At 39.4% G+C, this 21,863-nt stretch overlaps 1 protein-coding gene across 1 annotated transcript in view; it reads left to right on the plus strand.

Annotated features, from left to right (window-relative positions):
• Positions 1-13,474, plus strand: part of IL6ST (interleukin 6 cytokine family signal transducer) — a 36,587-nt gene extending 23,113 nt beyond the window's left edge. The window contains exons 11-16 of the mRNA XM_063295648.1: positions 676-777; positions 1,367-1,513; positions 2,754-2,894; positions 4,676-4,772; positions 7,198-7,279; positions 11,606-13,474. Coding sequence (XP_063151718.1) covers positions 676-777; positions 1,367-1,513; positions 2,754-2,894; positions 4,676-4,772; positions 7,198-7,279; positions 11,606-12,301 — 1,265 coding nt within the window. The 3' untranslated portion in view covers positions 12,302-13,474. The remainder of the gene's footprint in view (positions 1-675; positions 778-1,366; positions 1,514-2,753; positions 2,895-4,675; positions 4,773-7,197; positions 7,280-11,605) is intronic.
• Positions 13,475-21,863: the final 8,389 nt, after the last annotated feature.

The following is a 21,863-nucleotide window of genomic DNA, read 5'->3' on the forward strand; positions in this document are numbered from 1 at the left end:
AATCCACATTTTATGGATTATGGATCCACATTTATTTACTTACTTTAATTGTAGGTTGGAGGTGATCATACTTTATTTCCTGTTTCCCCAACCTAAAGAGACAAATGAACATCGTTTATGTATTAAATGGTATACCTTCCATGATCACTTTTTCATCAAAATCCAACGGTGATTTCCCACTGAATAATCTCTCTTGCTTTCTGCTTTCCATCCTGCTACCTTCTTCCTGCATATGCCCAGATCTTCAGGGAAATAGAATTGCATGAAAAAGAAATATATTTGTCTAGTAGATGAATTAGAATGGGGGACATGCCGCAAGAGCTAAATTTGAAGAAATGCAAGTTGTCTTCAGGCTTTATGTACATTTATTACAACTATTTATATCCTGCCTTTCAGGATAACAATAATCCTAAAGCATCTTGCAAGCAATATTAAACAACTGTAAAAAAAGGTAGAAAGTTTTCAAGGATTTCTCATGCAGAAGCACACACATTTCTACAACTACTATCTAGCAGTGTCTCGGGTTGTTTTTCAAATGCATTTTAAAATAGTTTCTAAACAATTAAGTAAATTTCTATGAAGGACACTTTGGGTTTTGTTTTTTAAACAAAAAATAATGTTTTTATTTATTTAATTGAAAATACATTAATGTGACCTGTAAAACTCTTTCTTTAGGAAACATAAAGCCATACAAGTGTTACATAATAACAGTGTATCCATTATATATTGGTGGTCAAGGAGAAGGAAAATCAACAGAGGCCTACCTTCAACAAGGTGGTAAGTTTACTGCCACTGCAAGTGCTTCCTTGAGGATGCCACAATACAGCAACTGGCTTACTACGATATTATTTATAAAATGCTGCCCTCATTATAAATTGATACCAGGTTGGAATACAAAACACTAAAGCTGTATGAATCACATTAGCTTCAATCATAAAATATGATAGAAAAAAAGAAAGCAGTGAGATGCAGCAGCACATATTCAAACAGAAGCCTAGGTGAATAATTAATGCTCCAGGTGAGACTGAGCAAGGATATTAGATTGTAATGCCCTAGGTGAATTCAGATGTAGGCCTTTACGTGTTAATAAAAGAACCTTGAACAGCTTGGTGGTATAGTGGCAACTAGTGTTGTTCCTTCAGAAAAGTTTAATATAGTCCTGGTAGGCTGTCCTTTTGATAGCCTAATGTCAGCATTTGCTTGAGCTGCATCTGCAGACCAACCCCAAAAGCCATCTTTAAGTCATTTCTCACTTCCTTCTATTCTGCATTTAAGCAGTTATGTTCCTTACTTAATAGAACAAATTTATGAGAGAAGTAATTGTTGATCTTCAAAAATAACTTTTAAAAATACTGTTCATTAATAGTGCCTACTAATGGACCCAGTGTTCGAACAAAGAAACTTGGAAAATTTGAAGCTGTTTTAGAATGGAAACCTCTTTCAGTGGAGGAGCAAAATGGGTTTATCAAAAACTACACCGTTTCTTATAGGACAGTGACTGGAGATGAAAAAGGTAATTGTGTCTCTAATTTTTAGTTATTTGAATGATATGCTAGCCCAGGGTTTCAAAGTTTAAGCTTTACCTAGGCTTTACCAGATCCAACTGTAAAAATCCCAAAAAACCTCTAGATGGCAGCAAAGGGATATAGAAAACTGACTCTGGCTGCCACTTAGTATTCATCTAGATTTTTGTGGATGAACCTTACTTGTCAGTTGCATTTTGTACGCAAAGACTCATGTGCACAGTCTTGTAATTTGTTGTGGCATTCCCTGCTCGTAGTCATTCATGCCTTGGTCACCTCTCCTATAGATTACTGGAATGCACGCTACATGTAGTTGCCCTTGAACAATATTTGGAAGCTTCAGCTGGTGTAAAATGTGGCTGCATGGGCAGTTATATGTGCCTCTCGATCGGTGTACATTACGCCTCTGCTCCATGGGCTGCATTGGTTGCCAGTTTGCTTCCAGGTCCAATGCAAGATGCTGGTGATGACCTGTAAAGCCCTTCCTGGCATGGGACTGGGTTATTGGAAGGACCGCCTCTCCCCAGTTACATCTAATCCCATCAGGTCTGGCAGGAGGGGCATGCTCTGGGTCCTATCAGCCAGGGAGCATGTCTGGTGGGGCTCCGAAGGAGAGCCTTTTCAGTCATGGCTTCTGCTCCATGGAACATCATCCCCCCTGCTCCCAGAGGTCAGAGTGACCCCAACCCTGTTGGCTTTTCTCAAGACCCTGAAACATGGCTTTGCCAGTGTACATGGAAACCCAGCAAGGTAGTAGAGCCTGTGCAGTGGCTGTATTGACTGTAAGTCTTGGATGTGCTCTCCTCAGCTATGAATTTTGAATGTTCTGACATGGTTTTTATATGGTTTAATATTGTCTTTATTGCTTAAATTATTCCATTGTTCTGCTGTTTTTATATTGTTTTTAATTTTTTGAGCTTCCCAGAGTCACATATTGAGATGGGCAGCTATATAAATTCAATTAATAAATAAATAATATATAATAATTGTAGTAAATGTATATTTCATCCAATATATTGTGTGCATATTACATGCATTATTATTACTACAGAATATTTTGATAGAATTAATAAAATTAGAAATGAAGGTTGAAATATATTGATATCAGATCTTCCTAATCAGCAAATGTTTTTGTTTGAATTAAGATCTTTGTTGTTGCTGTTGTTGTTAGAGAAAACTACTTTGGATAGATATAATGCAAAATATTATTAATCCATTTTTTTATTCTAGTTGAGGCTGTGGACCCTTCAGAAACAGAATTCTTACTGTCATCTTTATCAAGTAACACTTTGTATATGGTGCACATGACTGCATACACTGAAAGTGGAGGAACAACTGGTCCTCTTTTTACATTTTCTACAAATAGATTTGGTAAATTTTGTATATAAATATTCCAGTTTTTAAAAGACCCAGCTTGCAATGAAATACCTCCCAAGTATCCATTAGAGTTCTTCTTTTTTTAGAAAAATAGAAAGTCCTGTATAGCTCATTTCAATACTTCATTCAGTATTATGCTTCTTGGGAATGTGGCATAATTCACACATTATGTGGTTTGGGTTTGGGTTTGGTTTGACACAATATGTGAATTTACCCATTATGGTTAATGATGTATATGATCTAATCATTGTGGCTTGGTCAGTAAACCATGGTTTAAACCAGTGTTTTTCAATCTTGGCAACTTTAAGATATGTGGACTTCAATTCCCAGAATTCCCCAACCAGCATGTCCACACATCATAGAGTTGGCAAGGTTGAGAAGCACTGGTTTGGAAGATCATGCAGGATACGGGTTTTCTTTTTTTTTTTTTTCTTTTTTCTTTTTTCAAAATTTAAAGGGTTTTAAGTTCGGGATGCCTCCGTTCAAGCTCCAAACAGTTGTTTCAAGTTCTAAATGGGTTATTCCAACCGTTCTAGAAGTCAGAACAGATGTTTTGAGCTCAAAATGGCTACTTTTGGAGTGATCAGGTCAATATACTTTGAAACGTTTTCAAATTGATCATCATGATATAAATCCACTTTATAAGGTAGTTCGTCACTCTTGCCATTGTACTTTGCATATTATGTACATATACCCAAGACAGGGTTTCTCAGTGACTGCAGGGAAGTCTCTTCTTGTCCTCATTGATGACTTCCATTCACAGGCACACACCTTTTATTCAAGCACAGTTTGGACTGCTGAACTGATTCATTCTGTGTCTCAGTCTCCAACATGTTTATTGTTTATAACTAGGTGCATTTTTTAGTATCTCTCTTAACTGATCTGTATATGGTAGAGGTGTTATGTGGATTGATTTTATCTCTGTGTTAATGTGTATGGGAGGATGGTTTGATTTGCCAGCCACTTCAGGAAATTTTTTAATGAAAAGTTTGGTCTAGTGCTTGCTAGGGATGCGGTGGCGCTGCGGGTTAAACCGCTGAGCTGTCGATCGGAAGGTCGGCGGTTCGAAACCGCGCGGCGGGGTGAGCTCCCGTTGCAGTTCGAAAACATGCAAATGTGAGTAGATCAATAGGTACCGCTTCGGCGGGAAGGTAACAGCATTCCGAGTCGTCATGCTGGCCACATGACCCGGAAGTGTCTATGACAACGCCGGCTCCATGGCTTAGAAACGGAGATGAGCACCGCCCCCTAGAGTCGGATTCGACTGGACTTTACGTCAAGGGAAACCTTTACCTTTACCTTTACCTTGGTCTAGTGCTTAAGGCAACAGGCTAGAAACCAGGAGCCTGTGAGTTCTAGTCCTGCCTTAGGCATGAAAGCTGGCTGGGTGACCTTGGGCCAGTCTGTCTCTCTCAGCCTAACTCACCTCACAGGGTTGTTGTGGGGAAAATAGGAGGAGGAAGGAGTATTAGGTATGTTCGCTGCCTTGTATAATTTATAAAAATAATAAAGCGGGGTAGAAAATAAATAAAAAGTCAGCACATAAATTTAATAAAAATGTACATTGGATGGCTTACTGTTCTGCCTCATACCCTCTTGACCAGTTCAAGTCATTTTCAAAGCAGAGGATATATCCAACATTTGTAAGAGTTGCCTTTGTTATTTCCTTTGTTGCTTAATGGATTTTAAATTTTTAAAATTATTTTGTGGTAAACTAATCATAATCAGACATTTGAAGAAAATATGCTGATTTCTTTTTGTGTTTTATGTTTCAGAGGATGGGGAAATTGAAGCAATAGTTGTTCCTGTCTGTCTAGCATTTCTGCTGTTTACTTTATTGGGTGTATTATTTTGCTTCCACAAACGAGATATGTAAGTATTCTTAGGGTACCATCTTGTGTAGCACCGTGTATTCATGCTGAAAGTCAACTGTGTCATTCTTGATTAAGCAAAGGAAGGAGGGGTGCATTGGTGTTTCAGCAATAGGTCAGAGGCTACATTTTAAAATCAAATCTAAGAGAAATGTGAAATAATAAAGTGATATAAGTACATTAAGTTGCTATTATTTATTTTATATAAATTATTTAATTATATATTTATTAATTATATTTAATTGATCATATTGATTAAACTAATTAATTATAAGTTATATAATTTTATTTAATTTATATTTTTTCCACCTGCATAAATTAATTTCTTATAAATAAACACATTTCTTAACACCCCTTCTCCTGAAAAATAAGGTATTCCTGTTTATAAAGAGGGATGAGTAGTGAAATAGTACATATTGTCTTTTTTTTCGTCTTGCCTTACCCAAACATCAGTCTGGCTGATAGCAAAAGAGGTTGTATGTTTGTCAGATACAGATTTGGTGTGGATCCCATAGTCCACTCAACTGTTGCTGCTGCTTTGGTAGCAATTAATTTGATTTTTATGAGATTTTAATGTTTATGGCTGTAGTTTGATTTTATTTTAAACCGCCCAGAGTCCCTCTTTTGGGGGAGATAGACGGTGATTAAATTTGAATAATTAATAAATAAATAAAATAAAATTAACCACTTGTGAGGAGGGATTTCTGCAGTAGTGAAAGTTTGTCCCAAGTTCATGGCAAACACATGTAGGTATAATCCTGTGAAAAAGAATTCAGTCCCTTTTATTTTCTGAATGTTTGGCACTGAATCTTATCAGTATATTATGTTCAATTTAGTTTTGAGTAAAGAAATAACACCATAGTTTGGAGCTTGTTTCATTTCTTTTATAATCATCTAGCATGCCATGGGCCAATGTCAAAAAGTAATCACCCCTCTAAATCAATCAGTTCAGTTAAAGGGAAAACTGTGGACAACTTGTGAGTACTTTATTAAACAGTGGGCCACAATGCCCTATAAAGATCTCAGACTTTGGCTTTCTTTATCACAGTGAAGTTCTCACTGCACAGATTCTAGAGACCCACCATGCCTGCTCAAAAGAAATTTCTGAAGAACGCAGTTAAAAAATCATGGATCCCTGAAAAAGGTTCCAAACCATATCTGAAGCTATTAGTTCTTCCAGTCATAGTCTTGAAAAGGAGAAAAATTTGGACAGCAGTGAATCATCCCTAAGTAACTATCTTGTTAAAATCACCCCAAGATTGCGTGAAGTCACGCAGAATCGCAAAACATAATCCAGGGATCTGCAGGCCTTTTTCTCCTGGCAAAGATCAATGTTCATGATTCCACCATAAGAAAAACATTGGGTAAAAGTAGAATTCCTAGAAGCATAGCAAGATGGAAACCATTACTAAGATCATCACTCATGCTCATTTAAGTACCTGGATAACCCTTCAGATTTCTGGAGAAATGTTACACCTAAACTACTTACTATCGCTGCAGGAAGCTTGAATTCTTCTTTGTATCAGAGAATGATGTGACAGACAATTTGGCCATCTTTCTGTCAGTTGAAAGTGGAGCACAAATGGGTCATGCAGCAGGACAACAGTTCCAGGCATATGCGCAAGTCTGCAAGAGAATGGTTGAAGGAAATACTCAGAGTTTCGGAATAACTGGTCAAAGTTTGGGCCTACCTAAACCCTATCAAAATATTGTTGTAAGACTTGAGATGAGCAGTTCATGCTAGAGCATATTCAAATGTTACTAAGTTGAAGCCACTTGCCATGGAGGAATGGGCCAAAATCCCTATTCTGCAACATGGGAGACTGGCTTACCTCTTACAGAAAGTGTTTGGCTGAAATTATTGCAGCAAAACAACCAATTACTCATCTAAGAGGATGGTTATTTTTTAGACAGACACATCATATGTTGGATAACTTTGTTTAGGAAATAAATGAATGACACACCGAACTTTGGTGTTACATGTTCATTCAGACTCCCTTTATATTTTACTCAAACCCTCATGAAACTGAAATAGTACTCAGTAGCAACACAAATTCAGAAAAATCCAAAAGAGAGCAATGTTTTTCACAGAAATATATACAGGTTGAGTAGCTTTTACAGGTTTGAAGGCTATTTTGTCATTTCCTCAAAACAAAAGGAATACTGAAATATTCTAAGGGAAGGGGAGTGATACTAGTTTGTCAGATCCAGCAAGAAATTTGGAAAATGTTGCCCCTTTTTATAATCATTATCATTCTTTGCCTGGGATCATTAGTACATAATGTATGTGGGTGCATATCCATATGATAGTTCTAAGTTGAATGTCATTTGTTAGTTTTATATTCTGCCTTTCTTTCAGTTCAAGGTTGCATACATAACACTACTTCCTCCAATTTTTTACTTGTCTTTTTATCATTTTTCCCCAGCATTAAGAAACACATCTGGCCTAATGTGCCTGATCCTTCAAAGAGTGTTATTGCTCAGTGGTCACCACAGACTCCAGCTAAGGTAAAAGGAAAAAACAAAATAAGATTATAAGATAATTAACAAAAACATAAAAAAGGAATGGAACAGGCAATTTTCACTATTAGCTCCCCATGTAATCTCCTTCACTGTTCTAAACAGCTCCCCCAATTCCCTGGGACTGATATATGGGGAGTTGACAGAGATGCTTAGGGAAATTGAAAAAGAGCAAAATATCTCCTCCTCATAGACCCTAACCCTAACCCTACATGCTTCTTTGAATCAAAAGGTTAATAGGGTCCCTCCAGTGTTCGTGTGGTACTCCCTTCCGAGTGTGAGACACGCGGGGGGAGTCCAGAATTGTGTGATTGTGTGTAAGGGTGCTCACCCCCTGTGTGAGAGAGAGGTGGGTAGGAACAGATGAGGTGCCTCCCCATTGACCAGTGAGAGAGGCTGTGGGGGGCACAGGGAGAGTGTGGGGGCATTGGTTAGGCTCCCACAGCACTGAGAACGTGAGCTGGTGCACTGTGGGGCCTTCCACTGCCCTGGGGTTGATTGAGTGCTGGAGATGTGTGAGTGGAGAAGGAGACCCTTATTTCCACCCAGGGTTCCTGAAGGTCTGAGAGTGGAGGCAACTGGGCCTGGAAATCCTGGGGGCTATACGGTGGGGTGTACTATTGAGGTGGTGACGAGTCGGGGATGTTATGATGGGAACCAGAGGGCGGGCCATCTTCGGGGAAGACGCCCCCAGTATTTGTTACCGGTGACGTGTTCCAGCCTTCTGGGTTCAGATACAGGCACTGGTCAGCAGATCCTTGAGGGCCCTGGTCTCCAGCTGCTGCTCCTTAACGCCAGGTCCATTAACAACAAGGCTCCTCTCATGTGTGATGTAATCACAGAGGAGGGGGCAGACCTGGCGTGTATCACCAAGGCCTGGCTGGGCCCCTTCTGGGCCTTTTGGAAATGTGCCTGGCTGGGTTTCAGGTGTGGCACCAGCCGAGACACCAGGGCAGGGGAGGAGGGGTGGCGGTTGTCATCCGAGAGTCTCTAGTGGCCTTCAGGGGCGCTGCTGCACAAGTGGCCAGTTCTGAGACCCTGTCCTTCAAGTTGGGCTCCCGAGAACAGTTAGGAGTGTTGCTACTATACCAGCCTCCCTGCTGCATAGCAACCTCCCTGCCTGAGCTGCTGGAGGCTGTCTCAGGGTTGGCAGTGGAGTTCCCCAGACTTATGGTTCTGGGGGACTTCAATCTGCCTTCCCTGGAGCAGGCCTCGGAGGCAGCTCGGGAGATCATGGCAACCATGGCAGCCGTGGGCCTGTCCCAGATTATTCGGGACCTGACTCAAGACAGTGGCCTTCACTCGGGACTTGGTTTTCTTGTCAGAGCAGTGGCAATGTAATCTGAGGGGAGAATTGCATCTGTCCCCATTGTCATGGTCAGATCACGCCCTGGTGACCCTGAGATTCTATGCTGCCCCGCTCTGCAGGGAGGCAGGACCTATTCGGCTGGTTCGCCCCTGGCGACTGATGGACCCAGTAAGGTTTCAGAGGGAGCTGGGGGTTATACCTGAGGATCTGCTGCACAGTCCAGCGGAGGCCCTGGCCGCTACCTGGAATAGGGAGGTGGCCGGGGCCTTGGACAGGATCGTGCCTATGCGGCCTCTCTTGCCTCATCCAGCCGGACACTCCCCTTGGTTTATGGAGGAGTTGAGGGTTTTGAAGAGGCTTAAGAGATGTCTAGAGCTCCGCTGGAAGAAGACAAAGACCGAATCCGACCAAACAGGTTAGACCCTCTGTTAAGGCCTACCTTGTGGCAGTAAGAGCGGCGAAACACCAATATTTCTCTGCTCTTATTGCATCCACAGAATGCCGCCCCACGGCCCTGTTCAAGATCACACGTACCCTTCTGGGGAAGATGGGCCCAGTGGCCCACCTACAGGGCCATGCGGAAGAGTTTTCTTTGCATCAGGATAAAATCGCTCAGATTCGCTCCAAGCTGGACTCCAAGCATGACGCAGGGTCAATGGAGATGCCAAGGGAACATTCTTGCCCAGTTGTTTGGGAACAGTTTGATCCTGTTGGACCCGAGGAAGTGGATTGGATCCTCCGGATTGTGAATGCCACCACCTGTCATTTAGATCCATGCCCCTCCTGGCTGGTGAAGGCAGCCCAGGAGGTGACATGTGGTTGGGTCCAAACAATGGTTAATACATCTTTGGGAGAGGGGGTGTTTCCGGCTGCCTTTAAGGAGGTGCTGGTGCACCCCCTCAAGAAGCCATCGCTGGACCCAACTGTGCTGGACAATTTTCGTCCAGTCTCCCACCTCCCCTTTTTAGGGAAGGTGGTTGAGAAGGTGGTGGCGTTGCAACTCCAGAGGATTCTGGATGAAATGGATTATCTGGACCCCTTTCAGTCAGGTTTCAGGCCAGGATATGGGATAGAAACTGCATTGGTTGCATTTATGGATGATCTCTGGTGGGAGCGGGATGGAGGTAGTGCATCCATCCTGGCTCTTCTTGACCTCTCAGTGGCTTTCGATACCATCAACCATGGTATCCTTTTGGGACGGCTCAGGGAGTTGGGGGTGGGCGGTGTGGTTTTGCGCTGGTTCACTTCCTTCCTCCAGGGCCGTTCCCAATCAGTGGTGATAGGGAGTGAGAGATCCGACCCTCGGCCCCTCCATTGTGGGGTGCCGCAGGGTTCAGTTCTCTTTCCTCTCTTATTTAACATCTACATGAAACCACTGGGTGAGATCATCCATCACCATGGGATGAGGTATCATCAGTATGCTGATGATACCCAATTATACATCTCCATCCCGGATGAGATAAGTGATGCAGTGACTGCCGTGTCTTAGTGCCTGTGGGCTGTGGGGGCCTGGATGGGGAACAACAGGCTTCAGCTGAACCCTGGTAAGACGGAGTGGCTGTGGGTTGACTGCTCCTCGGTTTCCGGGAAATTGTCATCTTTAGTTCTGGATGGGGTGGCACTGCCCCAGACAGACCCGGTGCATAATCTGGGGGTTCTTCTGGACTCACAACTCCTGCTCGCAGAGCAGGTGGCAGTCGTGGCCAGGAGGGCCTTTGCTTACCTTCAGGTTGTGCACCAGTTATGCCCGTTCCTGGAGCTAGAGGCCCTCCAAACAGTCACTCATGCCCTCATCATCTCCCATATCAACTACTGCAATGCACTCTACATGGGGCTACCCTTGAAGAGTATCCGGAAGCTTCAGCTGGCCCAGAATGTAGCCGCACGGGTTATTTTTGGTGCCCCTAGATCAGCACATATAACGCCTTTACTGCGTGAGCTGCACTGGGTTCCAGTTTGCTTCCAGGTCCAATTCAAAGTGTTGGTTATGACCTTTAAAGCCCTACATGGCATGGGGCCAGGCTACCTGAGGGACCATCTCATCCCCACAACATCGACCCGCCCCACCTGGTCAGGCAGAGAGGGCATGTTATGGACCCTGTTGATAAGAGAATTCCATCTGGCGGGGTCCAGGAAGCAGGCCTTCTCTGCAGTTGCCTCCCCCCACCCCTTGGAACCTCTTGCCCCCAGAGGTGAGGCAGGCGCCTTCACTTCCAACCTTCAGGAGGGCTGTGAAAACTCGGTTCTGCCAACTTGCGTGGGGCAGGAAGGTGGGCAACCATTCATGGGGTTGGCTTGCGCCTTAGAGACCCTCCCACCTCATTGGAATTTTTAACCTCTTGGATTTTATACTTATTTATATTGTATTTTATATTTGTAAATTGTTTTTATAGGATCTTAATTGTTTATTATTATAGTTTTAATTTTATTGTGAACCGCCCAGAGTCCTTCTTTTGGGGGAGATGGGCGGTAGCAAAAATTGAATAATAAAATAAATAAATAAAAAGGTTTTCATGGAGAAAAGAGGCTGTTGCATTTAATGAAGGACTTGATTGTAATCCAGGCCAAATCTTCACCTAAATGCAAAAATGTAAATGTTTTCATATATGGTATATATTTAAAAAAAACAATCCTAATATGTTAGAAGATTCAATATATAATAACCTAATTTAAAAGAATCAAAAGGCAAATCTTGTATATAATGCGTAATTTTCACGCATGTACAGTAAATAATGCAAATGCAGCAGAAGTTCTGGTATGATTTTTTAATGTGAAATGTTTCATTCTCAAATAATGTATTATAGTAATGCAAATTTAAGTGAGGTAGAGACAAGGCTGAGAAGGCGCTGCATTAAGTTACTACTGAAGAAGCTTGACTTTCTGACAAAAAGAAAGGAATGATGAGTACAGACTAAAGATTGACACCGAATGAATGTAGATTTGATTTAAAATCAAGTTGCATCCAGCTAGTTATAATGAGATTTTTCTTTTTTTTTCTTTTTAAGCATTTCAATTCAAAAGAGATCTATCCAGAGGGCAGTTTTACTGATGTCAGTGTTGTAGAAATTGAAGCTGAGGACAAGAAATCCCTTTCAGAACAAGACCTGAAGCCTTTTGACTTGCTCAGAAAAGAGAAGAATGCCTCAGAAGGTCACAGCAGTGGGATAGGAGGTTCGTCTTGCATGTCTTCTCCTCGGCAAAGTGTTTCGGATAGTGATGAAGGGGAGCCTGCTCAGAACACTTCCAGCACGGTGCAGTACTCCACCGTAATACCCAGTGGCTACCGGGATCAGATACCTTCAGTGCAAGTCTTTGCCAGGTCTGAATCAACCCAACCTCTCTTAGGTTCAGAAGAGAGACCAGACGATCAACAGGTGCTTGGAAATGACAGTTCAACGCCCAGGCATCACTACTTCAAACAAAATGGTAGCTGGGATGGCACGGCCACAGATTTCGAAAAAGTGAAACAGATTTCTCCAATAAGTGAGGAAGATACTGCTGGGCTTCCAGCATCACAAATGGGTGGATCTGGCCCAGAAACAGATGCACAGGGAACGGTCTTAGTAGGTACATTTGCTCCCAGCCTAATGGAACAGGCTGCGCAGCTTGAAAGTAACACAATAGATACAGTAACAAAGGAAGAGATGCCCAAAAGTTACCTTCCACAGACTGTAAGGCAGGATGGTTATATGCCCCAGTGAAAAGAAGAGATACTGTTTTGCCATTGCTCTGATAAGTTAAATTGTATTTAAAATCTTGCTTCAGGTGAAGCAGCAGGCTCATTTATGGAAGCCAATGTGGACATCACAGGATTTGGGAAATTTCAATAGACTTTTAACTGGAAATTTCCAGACTTATACTGAATTTTTCCTTCAAGCACTACATATATTCAACTTCAGAGACATGTTTATTACATTTCAGTTTTGTCCTGGGCATTCCATTTTGTTTTTAATGTTGGATATAAGGCTATATCCATTTTCATAAAGAGAGATAGGCCAGGAGTTGATGATTGGGAATACTTCCCTGCAGTTAAGACTATAGGAGGTTAAACAGTACATTATGAATGTTCCATTTGTGATAGTCTAGCACCAGCCTTTCACAAATAGTGTTTTAACCATACTAAGAGTTATCCTGAGGCAAACAATTTACTGCCTATCTGGCCAAACGTAATTGCTTAGGGCGGAATATAAACATTACATGGTTCTAACTATCCCCATAATTAACTAACTAGAAATGTTGTATTTGCTTGGGGCCTTTCTCTGACCCTAGCATGCTACTCATGTCAGCTAAGGACTGCATTAATTGAGTGGATTAGTTACCAGCTATTTGAGTTAATGATTATGTCAAAATGTTGACTGGCAACATTTCTTGTCAGCTTTTGACTGCCAGTATTTCATGCCTTTTGTATCTTGCAGTTTGAGCCATATCTACAGAAGTGTAAATACTATGTTTGGAACACAATTCTATAAAGTTAAATCTGTGTTTATGCTTATTTTTTATTACCATATGATCATAATTAGAGGGCAATTGTTACTAAAGAGGAAAGTACCCTGTTCTTTTGGTAACTGCTAAAACACCAGGTTCTGGTATTCCTTCCTGTCCGTAATTATGAAGGGTACCATTATGTAATAGAAACTGCACAGCTGGGTTATTGAGGACACCATGCTGAGCCACAGTCTTCATGTCTTGTAGTTTTGTTCTCTCTGACCTATGAAGAAATTTATTTCCTGAAAATATCAGCTTGGTATTTTGGTTCATACAAGTTTATTAAAAAATAATGTTTCATTTTCTACAATGCATTAACAGCCTGAATGTGATTTTGATGCAGTCCAGGAACACTAAAATTGTCTAAGAATTAAAGTTTATTTGATCATTCCTTAACAATTTCAGTATGTCTATATATTGAAACTTTAGTGGCAAGAGATCATCACCCTGATCATATTCATGATCATTTTTTGCTTCTGGGGAGGTGTTGGCAGCAGTAGCTGACATTTATGCAGGAGACAAGATGGTCAGTTATAAACCATAAGCTCAAAATACAACCACAAATACCTTTTGATCATTTTCAAAGTGTTTCATGTATGAATTGGGTATGAACAGAGATGTATTTTTGCCATAGCCTTATTTTACTCTGTTTTTCTGCATGTGTCGTAGTGATATTTTCATGCTTATGAACGAAGTGAATACCAGCTTATGTAGTCACCAATTATCATTTGGCTCTTCACAGTTTGTCTTCTGTTTCCCAGGAACTCAAATCATTTTTGAAAGTTAGCAGTTTAATGCCTATTCATTGAAATGATCCTACACTAAACCCTAGAAAATGAGGGGAAAATGTTCATTGACGAAAACTGAGTGAATTGTAAACATAATCCATAGTGGAAAGGTCACTCTTTAATAGGTCAAGCTATCTTTTTATGCAAAAGGTCATCATAGTAGAATATCTCTTGCAGAGTTGTCCTCAAATCTTGGAAGAGTTTCCAAGCATAATGAAAAAACTTGGCTCCTTACCTTATCTGGCCACTAGAGGTAGTCGGTCCAGTATTTTGTGTCTCCTCACAAAAAATTAAATGTTACTACTGCAGGTAAAAAAACCCTTTTAAGGTTTTTAATAGCGGTTCTCAATTGCTTATATCAGTCTTTCTTGACCTTTTGACCCTGGAGGAACCCTTGAAATATTTTTCAGGCCTCAGGGAACCCCTGCACATTCAGGCTCAAATATAGACCAAAAGTTAGAAAATTACTATATTTGTTTCATGTGAAAGGCCTGTATATATCATTAAGTTTTCTTAAACTTAGAGAATGAAACCTCTTTAATGTGAAGTTGCCCAAATTTGAAATAATTTTTTAAATAATTTATGATCTCCCAGGGAACCCCTGGTGACCTCTCATGGAACCCTGGTTGAGAAACCCTGGCTTATGCGAACCTCTATATTGTTGAAAGCTTTGCAGCCCACCATGTAAGCAAGCTATTTGGAATACGTTTCCTCTTAAGTGTAGCAGATAAAAGCCACCAATTCTTTTATAATCTCTATATTCTAATTGTGGAATGGACAAAGAGTGTTCATTGACATGGAAAAGCACCACTGTCTAAATTAGGAGACTGTTATATTGCACAGTGATAATTCAAAAAATTACATCACAATGTATCTTCAAATATATAAGAACTATATTATTTCTTCCTTATTTCTCCAACCTTCTGACCACCTGCATTAACCTCACATTTTAAGTGAAAAACCTTTGCATAGTTAATCCTTACTTAGCCTGTATAATATTACTAACATACAGAGCATTTCTCAAGTTCACTATAATTACCTTAATCTGTCAAAAAGTCCTGCTGGCAAAGGGATTTTAAAAAGGTTTGGCTTTATTGTTTATCTGCAACTGGCTTCGTTTTGTTTTTTTTTAATTGGCCTTCAAACCAAGTTTCCCCAAAGAGCTTTCAGCCTGAGTGAGGGTTCGGTGTATTGGGCTCTGCTTTCTAAAGATGGATTCCCCCATGAAAAGATTTTACCATGGAAGCAGGGACAGTCGACCCCTGTTCCCCCCTCCAAAATTGGAGTTCTTCCTGACCTCAGAGAGAACTCATCAGTCCTATGACTCCTGGTGGGCCAGTATTTTTCAAACTCAGCAACCTTAAGATGAGTGGAATGCTGGCTGGGGAATTCTGTAGTTGAAGTCCACTCTAGTTCCCAAGTTTGAAAAACACTGTGATAGACTGTCACAGGGGATATAAGATTTCAGCATAAATAAATTTTTAAAAATTTGATTTATTAGTCATATCAAGCTCCAATTTCTTCATTACTATGAAACAAGTTAATCTACCTGTCATGCCAATTTTTTTTTAAAGTTAAGCATTAACTCCAATGATGGAATTAGAATACGTTTATCTTTTTGTTGAAATTTATAGCCTCATGGTGTATTGCCCTTGGGCTTCTCAATTACTGTGAATATACATTCAAGTCTACTTGGTATTACATCGTGCTGAATAAAATTCCTCAGATAAATTGTAGGATTGTTTTAAACCTGCAATCTCATGTAACTGAATAAATTAGGTACAGAATAAGATTGATATAGCAGTTTTTAACTGAAGTAGTTCAAAGTAATTCTGTACCTTGGCTTGTTTGAATACAATTAAGCAAAGATTCCAGGTTTATTTTTATTATATCTAAAAGTAATTGGTAAGATTAGGAAGGTACTTGTTTCGTATTTTGAGATGTATAATCACAGCTTTCTTGCATATCAAGAGGAATGCTGCTCTTAATGCCTTAAACATAAAGGGAGGTTAGTGGGAAAGGAAGACCATTACAAGAAAAGCAATGGTGACTTTTTAGAGTCTTCTGCCTTATTTTCTGACCTTTTCCTCAGGTGAAATTATTTAAAAGTATATATCAAAGTGGATATTAATAAATGTAGAGGCTGTGTAAATAAATAAGCTACTTACTTATATAAATTCCCATTAAGAATAGAAAAAAAAGTTTGTGATGCAGTGAAATCCACAGGATGTGGTCAAAAAAGTCAAGATGGCCACAATACACAACAGCTTTGAATATATTGCTGTGGCCATCTTGACTTTTTTGACCACCCCTTGTGGACAACCCTGCTGTGATGACTATGGATCTATTAATGGCTTGCAATAGCTACTTCGTTGGAGGAAAATTCTGAGTGCCTTGGACTGCAAGATCATCAAACCAGTCCATACTCCAGGAAATAAAGCCAGACTGCTCACTTGAGGGAATGATATTAAAGGCAAAACTGAAATACTTTGGCCACATAATGAGAAGACAGGACAGCCTGGAGAAGATGCTGATGCTAGGGAGTGGAGGGCAAAAGGAAGAGGGGCCGACCAAGGGCAAGGTGGATGGATGATGTTCTAGAGGTGATGGACTCGTCCCTGGGGGAGCTGGGGGTGTTGATGACCAACAGGAAGCTCTGGCATGGGCTGGTCCATGAAGTCACGAAGAGTCAGAAGCGACTGAACGAATAAAAAAAAATACTTAAAAGGCTATTTGTGGCATTATTATGAAATATTCCAATGTCACTATGCTTCCTTAAAATTGGGGTCCCTCCATTGGGCCCTTTGATTATAACTAAATCCTAAAACAGCAGCTCGGTAACTTTCTATCCTTTTTGTCCCAATTGTAAAAAACAAAAGAGGAATTGATTATTGTAAACTGTATAATTAAGTGTGTATGTTGTTAAGGTCAAGGGAATTGTTAAGGTTAAGTGAATCATGAAATGCGCTCTCTCCACAGTATGGCAAAGTAGTATTTAGACTATAGACCTGTGCAAACTATTTGGGTAGATACCTGTCTTGATTGACATGCCTTCCTCAGGCTTGCTTCCTATTCCATCGTTTCTATCCAGTGGAGATACATCTAATCAACTGGCATCGTAAACTAAAAACTTTGATTGATTGATTCTTATTTACTTCTTGGTCCTCCCATGCAACAGATTTCTTCTCTATGGAGAATGGAACTGTAAAAGGAAATGCCTTTATCCCTGCTCTTAACTGAAAAACAAAACCAAAAAGATTTCTCTTAAAAATAGTTTTTATGAAAGAAGCCAATGCCAGAAGGGGAATTCGTATTTGTTTTGTTCAAGAAATGGGGAGGAGTTGGCATTGATTTGAAAGGACTAGGACAGGGCTCAAGGCATATTTTATAGAAGTTCATAAACAGCACTTGATTTTACAGACACCTTGAGAATTCAGGCCTAGATTTAGGCAAAGGTGATAGGAAATTATGCATTTAGTTTCAAAAGCACTGTATTTGATTTTCAGTTCAGAGTTAATCCATTTATTGTGCAATTTACTGCAAGTAGTCATGTTTCACAGTATTTGTGTTATCTTTATCTGAGCATTTACAGTGGCCAAAGTCCTCTGCTTTTACAAGAAGTGAAAGAGCCTAGTGTACTCGGCACGTATCTTTCACCTGCTGGTGCTACCTGGTTACCAGGAAGAGTTCACGTTGCCATTGCCAAACGCTGCAGTTTCAGCAGACACGATGCTGATTGAATATCCGCGGATGGGAGAGAACAGCTCTGTATAAGCGGCCAAACTTAAAACTCTTTATAAGTTGTCTTCTGATAGCTAAGAAAGTAAGAGTTAAATTAGAGGAAAAGTGAAATGCAACTCAAAATTACGAAAAAGGCAATTCTGCTGCTGCTACAATGAAGGTGTACACATTTGGCTTTTATTTGATCTGAGAAATCCACAGATATGCTATACATTGCAGGTCATGATAGCCAATTCAGTTTGTCTTACCTATCAGTAATCAAAGCATAGATGAGCCTTTGAGCTTTCTATAAAACTGTCCTGATACCCCTTCCTCATTGTGTGAATGCATGTTTGTTACTGTCCAAATGTGAAAATACTTCTTAGCATTTGTATTTGTAGCTTTCAGTGTCTTCCCTGGATTGTTGTTTGAATATTGCTTTGAAGCCCAACTATAAACAATTACAAAATTATTAAAAGAAAGAGCCATTATGTTGTTTGTATTTGTTGGTGGTGTTTGGCTATAAAGATAATTTAATGTCATGTATCTATCTACAGTTGCTTCCTTTTCAGATGTTTTGTTTCACTAATAATCATAAACAGCACTTGATTTTACAAACACCTTGAGAATTCAGGCTTAGATTTAGGCAAAGGTGATAGGAAATTATGTATTTAGTTTCAAAAGCATTGTATTTGATTTTTCAGTTCAGAGTTAATCCAGAGTGAATCAGTTCATCAATGCGAGGGATTAAGGCTGCATGAAATAACATCCTGTATCAGGATGTTATTTTAGAAGCTGGAAAAGCTTCAACATCTAAAAAATTTTTACAAAACTTTGTATAATATCCAAAGTGTGCATTGAATGCTGCTACGCCATATAATGAAGTTATTTTATTTAAATTATTTTGCTACCACTTCCCATTTAAAAAGAAATGGGGGTTTACACTTTAAACAATTGGTTAAAACATACTAAAATGTTTTACAAAATAAAAGTCACCAAAGTAAAAACTGCAATTACAATTTTTAAAAACTCAGCAACATTTAGCACATTATCAAAAGCTGGGAGAATGGGAATGGTTTTTGCCTGGCATAGTCCTACCATACCTGGCTAGGAGGACATTCCAAAGACAAGAGATTACCAATGAAAAGGATAATTTTTAGGGTTTTTAAAATTTTAATTGTTTTGCTTCAAAAAATGGGGAAAAAGGAATCTGAAAATAGAAAAAAGTTAACAAAAATAATATACATGCGTAAGTGATATGATACACCTAAGAGAAATGTTTTTAAACAGTGAATTAACCTTGACCACACAGAATATTGATAAAGTTCAAAAGCTGAGACTATGCAACATTTCATCAATGCAAAATTTTAAATTAGGTATGGCAGTCTAACTGAACTATATCCACCTGTTTAGCTATGGTCCAAGCTTAATAAATCGAGGCTTTTTCATAAATGGATAAATTCCAGATCTTTAGAATATAGTTCATGTTACATTAACATTACATTGCACTTCACATTAACATCTTAAAAACGTCCCCCATATTAACAAACAGAAATACTAAGCCAAAACTGACTGATTCATTATGTGCCATCAAGTCATTTTTGACTCCTAGCAACTGCATAGATATTCTCCATGACGATCTGTCTGGAGAGGTCCTCCAATGGTGCACCCATCACCACTGTAACTGAGTCCATTCACCTAGCTGCTGGTTGTCTTCTCTTTCCTTCCCCCTTTTCAACCATTACAGCCTATTCCAAAGAAGTCTCTGCATAATGTGTCCAAAGTAGGATCATTTGAGCCTAGTCGTTTGTGCCTTGAATGAAAACTGAGTTGATTTGTTCAATGATCCATTGCTTTGTTTTCTTGGCTGGCTGTGTTATTCTCAGGAATCTTCTCCAACATCAACGTTCAAAAGTGTCAATACTCTTCCTATCCCATTTCTTCAAAGTCCAACTTTTACTTCCATGGAGTGTCACAAGGAATACCATGGCTTGCATGATTCTGACTTTGTAGGTACAGAGATGACATAGCATTTGAATATCTTTACTAAGACCTTCACGGCTGCTCTAGCAAGTGCTAGTCTGCAGTGTATTTCTTGACTGCTCATTCCTTTACTGTTGGTGGTTGATCCTAAAAGGCAAAAGCTATCCACCACTTCTATATCTTCATTGTCAATTCTAAGGCTGCTGTCATTAGCTTGGTCTTCTTTAATTTTAGTCCCATTTTTGCTTCTTGACGTTTATTACTAGAACTTGCAGATCCTTTGCATTTCTGGCTATCAGGGTGGTGCCACCAACATAGCACAGGTCATTGATGTTTCTTCCTCCAATTTTAAAACCATGCTCATTTTCTTCTAATCCATCTTCCCTTAATATTTATTCAACATAAAGATTGAATAAATAAGAAGAGTCACACAGCCTTGTCTCACTTCTTTGCCAACCTGGAGCCAATCTGTTTCACCATATTCTCCACACTGGAATAATCACAGAGGAAGTCCAAAATATGTGCCCTTTCACTATTGTTCACTTCCAACCCTTCCTAAATACCTTCTAGGGATGTCGAATTCATTTAAAAAAAAAGATGCTCTCAGTTAAACATAACTTAAGATCAAAAGATCCTACATTTGTTGAATTTTTTGCACGTTATCTTCATCATCCTACTCTTCAATTATCTATAAAGTATAGGTTTGGAATGAAATAATACTTGTTTCCAATGAGAATTTTAAAATTTCAGACACCTGTCCTGGTCTAATTGTACGGGCAAAAGAGATTTTAATACAATATATAATTATTCAAAAGTTGTGAACAATCCAAATTTTTCTTACAGTGCCACTAATGAACAGATCTAAACTATTGATACTATGATACTATTTTTGTCTATGAACTCCAGAGGAGGTTTACCATGAATTTTTGACCCTTCCCTCATCCCTCTGCACAGAACACTTGGTCCTTAATAGGCTAAGATGTTTCATGTGTGTATATATTTATTGCCTAGAAATATTTTAATTTTATGTGGTGTGTAACTGGCTAAATGCTTAAATGCTACCTAAGGGAAAATATATACTGTATATGCACTGATTGCATAATGGGCCCCACTAAACAACTTACCTGCTAGTAATATCAACAACATTGTTGGCAAAAGACAAAAATGAAGGGAAGCTCAGACAACATGAATTTATGAATGACATTCTCCCCATTATCATTAATCACTTGACATAAATTCAATATTCCTAATGAGCCTAACAACATGGAATATTTATAAGGCACTACTGTATTGTTCAATATTTTGCAAGGAGTTAATGCCACATCCTATTTATCAGCTGAAAAATGATCTTGCTTCATTTTGTATTACTGCTAAAAAGGTATGAACACAACTTCACTTCTAATCCAAGAATAAAACACATGTCATTTAATGCCCTATTCTAAATGAATATTGTCATTTAATGCCCTATTCTACTCCACTGCTCTGTTATTAAAGCATGAAACTGCTTCTAAACTGCGGTTAGAAGCAGTTTCATGCTTTAATAACAGAGCAGAGGAGTAGAATAGGGCATTAAATGAAATATTCCATCCACTCTACTCAAAAGTTACAAATTTTAGAAACAGCTGATCTTCATCCCACCCTGATGATGATCCAAAAGGTTTTAAAAACTTGGCTGTTCTCTCAGGAGGTAGGTTGTTTGTGGAGCCCTGTTGGTGATGTTGCTTGTCAGAAGGAGCTTTCTTATCTGGATGCCTGATAATTCCTTGTTGTATTTATTGTTGTTGCTTTATGTTCTTATCTAGGATGCTAGAGTCACCTTGGAATCAGGCAGTCTTTAAATCTCTGAAATAAATGTATATCAAAACAAGTATGTATATTCAATCAATGCTACATATAAAAACATAGCATTTAAAGATGCAAACTATAGCCCTTATTGCCATATTTATTCCCAAACTGGGCTATGGTATAGATTCCTGTTATTTGTGTGGCATAAGGGACTTGAATTACTCCTGTGATTATCAAAGATCCAGTGGGGGATCTGGGTGGCTGAATAGACCAACTTCAAAGTTTACATCTATTCAGTGGGTTATGAGTCTACATAATTCTGAGCTTAGCATTTAAGGACTACACAATTTACGAAGGGAAAATATGAAAACTTCATGTGACTTCTTCACTAGCTACTATTAAGGAATTCTGTACTTAAATCTGAAGGAAAGATATTTGCTATACAATATTCCTAATGCTGCTCCTTTGTACGTGCCAAACCCATCTTTTGCTTACATAAAAA

This window comes from Candoia aspera, chromosome 2 (genome assembly GCF_035149785.1).
Source record: "Candoia aspera isolate rCanAsp1 chromosome 2, rCanAsp1.hap2, whole genome shotgun sequence".
In the NCBI taxonomy this organism is placed as follows: Eukaryota; Metazoa; Chordata; class Lepidosauria; order Squamata; family Boidae; genus Candoia; species Candoia aspera.